General features: G+C 35.2%; 1 protein-coding gene across 1 annotated transcript; it reads left to right on the plus strand.

Moving 5' to 3' along the window:
* The first annotated feature begins 499 nt into the window (after positions 1–499).
* Positions 500–10506, plus strand: LOC120522023 (cysteine-rich secretory protein 2-like). The gene is made up of 5 exons (XM_039743248.1): positions 500–1386; positions 2129–2219; positions 3750–3850; positions 6240–6282; positions 10472–10506. The coding sequence occupies exons 1-5, from the start codon at positions 1222–1224 to the stop codon at positions 10504–10506; spliced, it is 435 nt and encodes a 144-aa protein (XP_039599182.1). The 5' UTR covers positions 500–1221.
* The last annotated feature ends 1323 nt before the right edge of the window (positions 10507–11829 follow it).

Below are 11829 nucleotides of genomic sequence, written 5' to 3' on the forward strand. Positions count from 1 at the left end.
CAATGCGTCAGCGCTGTATACGTGTAGGTGGATTATTGCCCATTCTCCACAGTTCACATGGGTTTTCTTTGCATATTATATAGTATCCTCCATTATCTTAAAGACTTGTGCATTAATTTAATTGACCTGGGGAGATTCCTTGCCTTGTGCCCAATGCTGTTGAGATTGTAACTACAGAATTACGCAAAAGAACAAACGTTTGCTGGTTTGTGAATGTTTGGGAGTTTACAAGTTAATATATTTATATTACATTGGAATATATTACAAAATATATTTTTACACATTTTTCATCATATTTTTTCAGTAAAACAAAATGTGACCTGATTTTCTTTAACATGTTAACTTATTTATACTTTAATAAAAACTAGAAGAATGTTCTTTATTTTTTCCATTTTTTCTAAGTGTCTATTATTCTTTTTTTGTTCCCTTTCTGTTTTATGTGCTACAGTCAGGTAAGCATTTTTTTTACTTCTTGACAAACATTTGTTTCTAAAAATATGATCTGTCTCTGGATGATTAGTAACTTTGTTAATTTATGGAACATGGGAAAAAGTGTGAAACAATATGAAATCCATCATTTAAATCTAGTTAAGGCCATTACTCATTGCATACAGCATTACTGTAACCTTGAAAATGCCTTTTCTTCATGGGTCAGCAGTGCTGTGTCATGGTCACTGATTGTGTGAAGTTTCCTCACTCACTTTTTGTCTCCTTTAATTAACTGCAGTTTCCTTCATTGTTATGTTCATAAGTAAACTTTAATCACCCAGATATGAGTGAGTGCACACAATGTAGGTGTGTGGGTGTGCTCTGTGCAAGACTGACGTTCCAAAAAAAGTTTGTTCCAGTCAGGATAGGTTGTGACTCCTTTTGGCCCAGTTTTAGAAACTGCAGGTTCAAAGAATGCATTGATAATTGTTAATTTTATTTAGTCATACAGTTTAAAATAAGCCTAAATATCATCAGCAAAGAAAACCTAAGTTATAACTCTAAATCACATCACACAGCAAGTGATGAGTTTGATTTGTAAATAAAAATAGTTATATACCAAGGAGTATGGCTCACAATAGCTCATATAATGACTCATTTTCAAAAAAAGGTGTCACCAATGATGACATTGTAAGAAGATGTTCCTTCATATTCACCTCCATTCTGGGGCAAAGAATTTTGGTAATCTTGGGGTAAAGCACCATAATTATTATACTCTATCCTTTGCTGTTTATGACTAAAAATAAAGTTTCTCTTAAACAATATTTACAGTGTTTATTGTTCATCTTAGATGCAGAAATCTCCACTGAAAGTCTGGAAGTTCAGAAAATTATTGTGGACAAGCACAACAATCTAAGGAAAGCTGTGACTCCGGCGTCAAGCAACATGCTCATCATGGTACAGTGATGGGAAATGGTTCAATGGATACATTCATAAGAATTCTGTCTACATGTATAGGAAGCCTTTTTTAAGGAAAACGTTTTACTTAAACCTCTTTCAGTGAATGCAGTCTAGATCACCATTATCACATTTCATTTGATTTTTATTTATATTTTGTTGAATGATACCACTGTGGCTTAAAAAGACTGAACAGAGCATATTATGAATATGCAGAATAAATTAACCATACCAACACAAAAGTGCAGATGGTAGCTTTATTTAACTGGCAAGTATTTCAAAGATCTTTTAAATGAATAAAACTCTGCCTTGCACAATCAGAATGCTATGATAAAGAATGCAATTCACATTTTTAAAATACTTTCTGTTTTTCATCTTTTCATAAGAAGTCCTGTTCATTTGCAGAAATACTTCACAGAATGTCTTTGGTTTTCCCCTTCCTCTACTCTGATTCCATTTCTTAATCTCCTTAATAAGGACAATGGCCTGCCTCGTCTTATTAATCATGGCCATTCAAGTAAACAAAGCTAGTGGGATTTTACATTTTAGAACACACATGATTTCCTAATGAATATACAACTACGTATAAGTTTGTATTTTCTGTTTCCATTAGCAGCCTTTCTAAAATACAAGAGTGACAAATAATTGTTTTAATTTGAATTTGTCTATAATCATCATGAATCTCTATATTTAGAAATCATTGTTTCATATTGTTTTAGTGTACTGTGAATTTGTCTTACAGCAATGGAGTAATGAAGTTGCATCCAATGCTAAAGAATGGGCCATCACCTGCAGTTTCAACCACAGCCCTTCATTTAAAAGAAAGATTAGCAGTAAGTAATCCTAAATGTTTTTGGCTCCTAAATGTTAAAAACAATCTTCTGGTTAAAAAAATAAATGCAATGAGAGCACAAATATGTTATACTGTAAAAGAAGAGTCAGTACTTACACCAGGATAATTTTGACTCACCGGCATCCTGGATTCAAATCCCAAACCAGTTGGCGTCTCATGTAAAGTTTGTGCCTTCTCCCATGTTTGTGAGGATTTTCTTTCAGGTATTCTGGTTTTCCTCCCACAGCTACAAAGATGTTCAAGGGTTCAATAACTGCCATGTGTAAAAGTACTGGTACTGTGCACATTAAAATGCTTACTTACATTTGCCCTCAGAGACAGAAAACATGCAACACCAATAAACATTGGTTATTAAGTAATTACACAAAAAAGTGCAAGTGGCAAGTCAAAGTGACACAATAACTGATTGTTGAAGAGTTTTATCACCTTTGAGTATGAGTTGGTGATGTTGATTGATGATTCCAAAGTGGTACAGTTGTGACTGTGAGCATGGCCCTGAATTGGATTTGAACAGTGTATAGCTATCTTATATAAGCTGATTCATGTCCATCTGGCAATTCCATTCTTTTAGGTGCATTCAGCATTACATTTGTCAGTTCAAATCATAAATATTAGCACTACTGTTAAGAATCCTACAGCAAATAACATACAATTGAGACAACAGACAAACTACCATTATAACTTAATAAAGAAAATTTTAAATAGAAAGCATTTAGGAGTTAAAAAAGTGTATATATATATATATATATATATATATATATATATATATATATATATATATATATATATATATATATATATATATATATATATATATATGGGGAAGGAAAACCAGGGACACCCTGGTGTGGCGGAAGTGCCGCTGGAAGCTCATCAGGAGGCAACAGAGCATGTCCGGGTGAATGTAAAGGGCCACCCTCCATTCATTGGCTGGAGTTGGGTGTAAGTGGGACGTAGCTCAGAGGAGAGAAGTGGAGGTGGTGAGAGGAAAGGCATTGTGACAGAGGCCTGGACTATAAGGGTGCTTGGTGCTGGGGCACTAGGTTGTGTGCTATTGGACATTGTAATAGTAAAATTTGAATAAACCGTGTGGTGGGTGTTGAAACCTTGGTGTCTGCCTGTCTGTGTCCAGGCTGCTTTCCACGATATATACATATATTTATATATATATGTATATATATATATATATATATATATATATATATATATATATATATATATATATATATATATATATATATATATATATATATATATATATATATATATATATATATATATATATATATATATATATATATAATATATATATATATATATTACAAAAGTAGTTCATTCTATTTACTGCTGCTTCTGACAGGTTGACTATTTGTGAAACTGTATTTTTGATTATTACTGAAATATGTTGAAAATAAATTACTCTAAATAAAATAAATAAATAAAATAAAATAAAATAAAAACTCTTTTTTTTAGCTAGTAAATGTGGAGAAAAATCTTTACATGTCTACAGAGCCAAATTCTTGGGAAGATGTAATTCAAGCCTGGTTGGATGAAAATTTTACCTACGCTGTTGGAGCTAAGAATGGGGAAGCTGTTGGACGCTATACTCAGGTAAATGTGAACTTCTTATCATAATCTTACTATTAGCTTTTTGTCTAAATTAAAAAATATTCAAATGTATACTTTTTTTTGTCAGCATGGTAACATAATGGTTAGTGTTGTTGCTTCATATCTCCAAGCTCAAGCACTACATCTTGCAGTGTTGGTTTTTGCTTTATGTTTAGTGCAGCTGGAATGTACAGGGTGGTCCAGATCTAATTATGCAATTGTCAGTACACTACAACTTATTAAGTTTATTACATAGAAATTCACTCAAAAATTCTGGACCATCGAGAAGTAGCTGTGCTGACTGACATGAAGAATCATCATTGCGCCGAACTGGAATCATCCCCTCACATAAATCAAAGTCATTCAGACGATCTGGATCTGCATAATTAGATCTGGATCACCCTATACAGCTATATAGCCACCCAAAACCAAAAACAAAAATGTGGCTTCAGAAGGTGAATGAAGTCTACTGAAACACAATGAGTTTCTAAAAACTTGAAGAGATAAGAGCCAGAAATTCAGTAGCTCACAAATTAACTTAAAATGGTTAATTATATTATATAAGTAATTAACAATTTGCACTACATTAAAAATTCAATTAATATAACATAACATACTCAAAATAGGAAGTTAGTTGCAGCTTATAGTACATATCTTCAATTTAATGATACATCGAAAATTAAATATACTTACAATGATTGCTAATACTGTGTTTACAGTTCATTAACACCATCCTTTAAAAAAGAATATGGGTAATAAAAGAGAAACCACAAAATTTATAATAGTCATTACGCCAGTGAAGAATAAAGTATTAGAAGAGCTTATAATACTATAAATTTACAATAAACATACTCCATATTTTTCCAATGAAACTGGAAGGAATCAGCACAGAGAGAAACATAAAGAAGCAATGCAAAGGCGCAAAGCGCAATCTACTACCTAATGATTATTTGTCCCTCTGGGTTTACTCATACACAGAATTACCCAACTCACAAAAAAAAAAAAAACTGAAAGCTTAGGTCTTGTTAGATGCCTCCTCTCTTTCCAGCCCTTTTTCCACATGCCAGTGAGCCTGTCTTCTGACTGTGGATTCATTATAGCAATGGCACTGGGCAACCATTAAACCCAGTTGACAGGGTTATTGTTGTCTGTTATGACATTTGATAGTACAGCTACAGTCATGTTACTTTTTAATAGCAGAGAAATTATAATAATGTATTATTATACTATATTATATATTCTATAACATGATGTTCCCAGATTCAGTAAATTTAGAGATGCGCTTATATATCAAGTCATGAATCTGTTTTACAACTCAGCTTATGCTTCAATTTACTAAACAAATGCATTGATTAAAGTTAAAATAAATCATTTAACTTTATTAATAAAAATCTACGTTTATACTGCATTAGAAATGGCAAACACAATGGCAGAGGCACAGTTTGCAGTAGAGTAATCATACCTTCTGCCCAGACAGGACTTTTACTGAATGCCTCCCAAAAACAAGCCAAACAGTACAATTCCAGTAAAGAAGAAAAAATCGGTTCAGTGATGCTCTATTGGACTTTACTGGCATGGCACCTGTCATGTTGGCTACCAAAATCAACAAGTTTACAGGTGAAAGATGTTTCCCAAATTAAAGACAGATGGTGAGAGGAACTGCCATCCTGGAAAGGGGATCTATGGTATTTATTAATACATTAGTTAATTATGGGTAGCACAAAGACATGTTAACTAGTGCTGCTTCTCTAATGGATCCAAGGTCAGAGATTTCAATCCCACACCAAGGTTTCTATGTATGTGGATTTTGCACCTAACTGCTTTCCTCTGGAAACTCTGGTTTTCCTCCACATCCCCAAGACATCTAAGTTATGATAACTGATGATTCTAAATTAGCCCCTTGCGGGTGTTTGAGAAAGGACCCATTAATACAATAGTGTCCTGTGCAGGGCTGGTTCTTGCCTTGCACCCAATATGCTCAAGAGGATCCTGCTCCCCCACATCTATTACTTAGATTAAGTGAGTTCAGGACAGCAGGATTTTTTTAGTAAACCTGATATTAGTTAAGTTCATCCACTGGTATCAGGGGTAAGCTCTGGCTCTACCAAACTGTGAATTGAAATATACAAGCTCAGGAATTGATTGAATGGATGGATAGATGGTCAGTGGTGGTAGAATTAGGCACATTACACGTTAATGTATGTGTCTTTATTCTATTCAAGTAGTACGTATTAAATAAAGTTGACAGTAAGGTAGACATAAAAGCAAAATTCAATAATAACAGAAGTGAATCAAACTTCACATAACAAATAATGAATTGTGTTGGCTTTTCCCATTCAGGTGGTCTGGTACAGGTCCAACCTGGGTGGCTGTGCTGTTTCTTCCTGTACAGACTCTCACTACAAGTACTTTTATGTTTGCCAATACTGTCCTCCGTAAGTACAATTGTCTTTTTATATAGTATTATTTGCAAAATTACATGCTACCATGCTTTGAATTTACCATAAAATTAATAATATGCATAATTACAATCAACAGTCCAAGACCACCACTGTCTTTACAATGCTGCAACTCTGTTGTTCAGCCTTTTGACAAGAAGGCACTAGTCGGCTTGTAAGCAGCTGCTTTTCACTTTCCTAACCTTATTTTGGTCACAGAAACCGCTTTGCACACACCAGCCATGTACAGGTAATGCTGACAAGTTTTCAGGAAAACATTTGATTGACAGCTAATTATTAATTAGTTAGAAATTTCAATTTATTTTTTTATTAATACACTTATTTTATTCAGGGGAAGCAGAGTCATGCAGAGGTTAACACCCTGCTCAGTTTGCTCTCTGTACTGAATCTGCACTGATACCCCGGCTTCCCGAACATTTCAAAGACATGCAGTCTAAATCAGCCGAGTCCTCCGAATGAAATGAGCCCCGTATGTTTGAGTGTGGGTCTGTGAATGAGCGTGTACTGCAAAGGACTGAAATGTGTGGGTCCTGCCTTGCACATGATGCTTGTGCTAGAGCACCCAAAAAGGAATGAACAGGTTCATTAAATGGAGAGATGAATGAATGGAATTCCTGCAAGTAATATCACTGATTGAAATGTGTTAACCTTTAGTATGAATCGTGTCCTCCTGGTATTTTCTTACCTTTACAGTAATATCAATCATTTATTAATCATTTACTTATTTGTCTGATACCTTTATCCAAAGCAGCTTAGAATATTTGACATACAAGTGGTTCCATTTCTTTTGTTTATCCAATTGGAACACAGGCAGGTCAAGTGACTTGCTCATGGTCACACAGTATCAGTAGTTGGGATTTGAACCTAACAATCCAAGGGTTTGAGGTTCAAAGCCTTAGCCACTGTGCCTGTCACAATATTTGCACTTTACAAAACACTATGAATAAATTAGCAGATTATCATGTTCCCACAGTGAGACAAAAACTTAAGACATAAATACTGTATATTGTGATCGTTATTAAATCACACATACTGTATTTCCTCTTTTTGTAAACATTTTCTTTAAAACACAAAATGTATGGTTTAACTGCAAGTACCAATCATTTTTAAGTTCTGATAGAAAATCTATCAACTAATCATGTGAGTCCCCCCTTATGCCTTAAAGTTCATTAAATAAACGTGCTAGTTATCCTCAATCATAGCTAAATATTTATTTTAAGCCATGGACATCCAGAAGATATAGTGCAGGGCAACTAATAAATAAATAGTGAAAGCAATGGATGACCATCAACTGACAAAAGTACAAAATCTATAAATGTATAGCACCTTTGATCTTTGCTTTTGTGTCATCACATAATGTAAACTCCTCCAACCTGTAAAGCACACTTCAGCCAAATGCGCTGTTATAATGAGAAATATCAGTGAGGAAGCAGATGAGGACTTTAATCTGACTTTTCTTTCTAAAGAGACATTTAGCTAAGATAATAACTGATAACTCATATTCCTGATTTTAATTTTTCAACTAATAGTTTTTATTTTTTATATATCATTAACCAATTTGCTTTGATAGAGTTCATTTTGGTTTTAGTCATTTAGCTGATTATTTTTGTTTGTAATACTGGTCATTAATTTAAATGAATCCATTGGTATTGCTAAATGCAGCTGACATGACCAGCACCCTTTTCAGTTAATAATGTCTGATTTATTAGCAGTGTTGTCACAGCTATTACATTTAATATGGATGGATATGTTACTGTTGTTAGCTAATTGTTTGCAATTTAGGATTTAACTGAAACTTTACAATATAACTTACTGAAGCAAAAATAAATGGTCATCGCTAAAGTGATTAGTCTTTTCACTTTAATGGAATAATCGCTGAACATAAGACACCAGCTGCTGAACTATGTGGTTTGCAGAAGAACTCACAATGAGGTATTTTTCCGCAAATCACTCAAACAAAACACCTCAACTTGAAGGAGCCAAATCAAACATCTTTGTCTTCTTCTTTCGGCTGCTCCCATTATGGGTCGCCACAGTGGATCATCTTCTTCCATATCTTTCTGTCCTCTGCATCTTGTTCTGTTACACCCATCACCTGCATGTCCTCTCTCATCACATCCATAAACCTTCACTTAGGCCTTCCTCTTTTCCTCTTCCCTAGCAGCTCTCCACTTAGCACCCCTTCTTCCAATATACCCAGCATCTCTCCTCTTCACATGTCCAAACCAACACAATCTTGCCTCTCTGACTTTGTCTCCCAACCATCCAACATGAGCTGACCCTCTAATGTACTCATTTCTAATCCTCTCCATCCTCGTCCCACCCAGTGCAAATCTTAACATATTTAACTCTGCCACCTCCAGCTCTGTGTCCTGCTTTCTGGTCAGTGCCACTGTCTCCAACTCATATATTACAACTGGTCTCACTACTGTCCTGTAACCCTTCCCTTTCACTCTTGCTGATCCCGTCTGTCACAAATCACTTGTGACACTCTTCTCCACCCATTCCACCCTGCCTACACTCTCTTTTTCACCTCTCTTTCACAATCCCAATTACTCTGTACTGTTGATCTCAAGTATTTAAACTCATCAACCTTCGCCAACTCTACTCCCTGCATCCTCACCATTCCACGGACCTCCCTCTCATTTACACACATGTATTCTGTTTTGTGCTTACTGACCTTCATTCCTCTCCTCTCTAGAGCATATCTCCACCTCTGTAGGGTCTCCTCAACCTGCTCCCTACTATCGCTACAGATCACAATGTCATCAGGAAACATCATAGTCCATGGGGACTCCTGTCTAATCTCATCTGTCAACCTGTCCATCACTATTGTAAATAAGAAAAGGCTCAGAATGCATCAAACATACAGCTCCATAATCGCAGCGTGCTGCTTCCTTAAATATATAATGTCTACTCTCCAGCACACACACAGATAACAAAACTAACAAAATCAAGCGAAAAATGCTACCATCTACTGTTGCAACTAAAACCAGGGTAAGGCACCCTGCTGTGCATGAGGCTTATATCTTGTGCACCACCCTGGACTGGTCAAGTTTGAACACTGGGTTACCATTAGGATGGTTGTGGCAAAATCTTCTCATGTTTAATTGAATGATACCAGATTTGTCAACCATTCTTAGACAAAAATACACACAATTTTACATAAAATCACAGTGCAGTTTTATGACTGTGAAAATGGACACAAATTGATGATATCTCAGAAGCCACCCACCTACTTGAAAAGACATGTCTATTTTTTTCCATAAACATTTAGTGTTTACACCCTTCCAGAGAGAACTTTAAACATGATACAAAGCTACATTTATAATAAAATTAGCACTAAATTAGCATTAAATTATACCATTTTCTTAAAAAATTTGAAGGGCCCAGATCAATGCAAATTTTGGATTCATCTGTCCATGTCCATTGGTGTACTTTATCAAAACAATAACACTTCCTAAGAGCAAAAACAACACTGCATGGCACAGTCACTCATACAGGGCCAGTTCAGTGGCAACAGTTAATCTAACACGCACGCCTTTGTGACCTGGCTGGGAAACCACAGTTTAGACAGAAAAGCCTACGAGGAAGTATACATAGTAGTTCTAATTAAGCTACCACTAATAAAAGTATTTGCATGATAACGCGTTTGCAAACTTAGTGATGTCACCTACACTTACATTTATTTTCCTAACAGATTCTTTTACCCAAAGCAACTTATAAAACAGGTCAACATAATAAAGTAAAACTCAGTCTGAGGGACTGTTTTGATCATCACAATTGACCATCTTCTAACAATTAATTAGAGTTCAGCTGAAACTTCCCAGACTGACAGTCTTTAACACATTACATTCTTAAATGCCTCTTAAACACATCTATCTTTCAAAGCAACTTCATCCATTTGACAATCAATTTAATTAATCTGCTTGTTCCATTTCAGAACCCATTGGAGCGTTTAAATCAAAATTTATTTAGTAGTGAAGATGATACAATATAAACAGAAATAGACAGCTCTATTACTAAATTTCACACAATTCTAGAACTTCACTTACCTTCATGTATAGTAACTAAAAAACAAGATTACTAAACAAATCAGTTTAAAATGCAGTTTCCTGTGTATAATAATCATGTAATATGACAATATCTGTCTCTGATTTAACAGTGGAAATTATCAAGGTTTACTGCTGCTCCTTATAACGCTTGGTACACCATGTGCTGACTGCCCACAGGCTTGTGAAGAAGGTCTCTGCAGTAAGTGTGAAATAACATTATTTTTGAACATCATGATCTGCTTTCTAATCAATATCCGATTCTTGTTTTCCATCTCCTTCCATAGTCCCATACCCCTTTTCTCCAGCTCATTTCATTTTTTCATTCAATCTTAGGTTTCACTTTTTAGTTGCTGACATTCCCTTCTGTTTTCAGTGTCATTCAGCAGCCCATTTTTCCAATAATCCTAACAGCTCTGCTGATGTTTTCAGTTACGTCAGAATGTCAAGAAGAGTTCCTCAAAATCAACAAAGTGGAGTTTATTCAGTAAAAAACATAAGAGGAGAACATGGAGTACCAATTAAATTAGCAAAAGCAAATAATGCTCCTCACTGATAGTTACTGGAAGGGCTGAAGAATGCTACAGATATGATAACACCTGGCGCTTCAAATCTGCATTTCATCATATGAAGATTTACTTTACCAAATTTGTGTACTGTAGAATGGTCAGATAATGCTAGGTGGTCTTTTCTTTAGTATCCACACTGTCTGGATCATGGTGTCTGTAGGTTTTTGTTCAACCCCAATTTCTTAATTATTGATGCTGAAGCACTGATCGCTTAAGCAACATTTTAATGCTTCATTTTATTTGTGTTTCTTGTTATGATTTCCAGCTTCTTTTAGTCAAACAGCTGCATTCACAGTTTTTAGTTGTTCCTTATGAGGAATAACATGCAAATGAAAAAGAAACCAGCAGTTTTCCATCTAACTCATTTCTGTTTATGCCTGCATGTATTCATCGTGCACTATCTGGTTTAATAAAATATCTGAAAGAGAAAAAGGTGAAGGACTGAAAATTACTTATTTGCTTTAGGCTTTAAATAATTTGGATGATATCCTTGGAAAGGAAACGATTTATGATATAAAGACCTAGCATGGCAGAATGAAACCCCTAACAAGCCAAAAAAAGTTATTGGTGTCCAATTAAGGAACAAAAACCTGCAGTCACTGCGGCCCTCCAGGACTGACTTTGCCCACCCCTGTTTTAAGTCCTTTTATTTCAAGGAGAGGGTTCCCATTTGCATTCCTCTCTTGTCAGAGACGGGACCTTGCTTGTCTCATGTTGGTGTCTTCAGTTGCCATATAATGTTTTTGGAATATAAAGCCGTCTTACTCTCAGTCATCCAGCTTTTTGGATGTCTGTGTCTAACTACCCTGGTATAAAGAAGGTTTCTCCCTCTGCCAGTGTAGCCTCACCAATGTTTAGTCCTTTAATCGCCATATACATTTTCTTGTATGAGGAATTTGTCA

Source organism: Polypterus senegalus, unplaced genomic scaffold, assembly GCF_016835505.1.
Source record: "Polypterus senegalus isolate Bchr_013 unplaced genomic scaffold, ASM1683550v1 scaffold_3922, whole genome shotgun sequence".
Classification (NCBI taxonomy): Eukaryota; Metazoa; Chordata; class Cladistia; order Polypteriformes; family Polypteridae; genus Polypterus; species Polypterus senegalus.

What these genes read in the sequence shown, in the direction of transcription:
- LOC120522023 (XM_039743248.1), top strand. Translation starts at nt 1,222, where the DNA reads ATGACTAAAAATAAAGTTTCTCTTAAACAATATTTACAGTGTTTATTG. An exon ending in CAAGCAACATGCTCATCATG is followed by an intron (nt 1,387 to 2,128) that starts GTACAGTGATGG and finishes TTTGTCTTACAG; the next exon opens with CAATGGAGTAATGAAGTTGC. An exon ending in GTTTGCCAATACTGTCCTCC is followed by an intron (nt 6,283 to 10,471) that starts GTAAGTACAATT and finishes CTGATTTAACAG; the next exon opens with TGGAAATTATCAAGGTTTAC.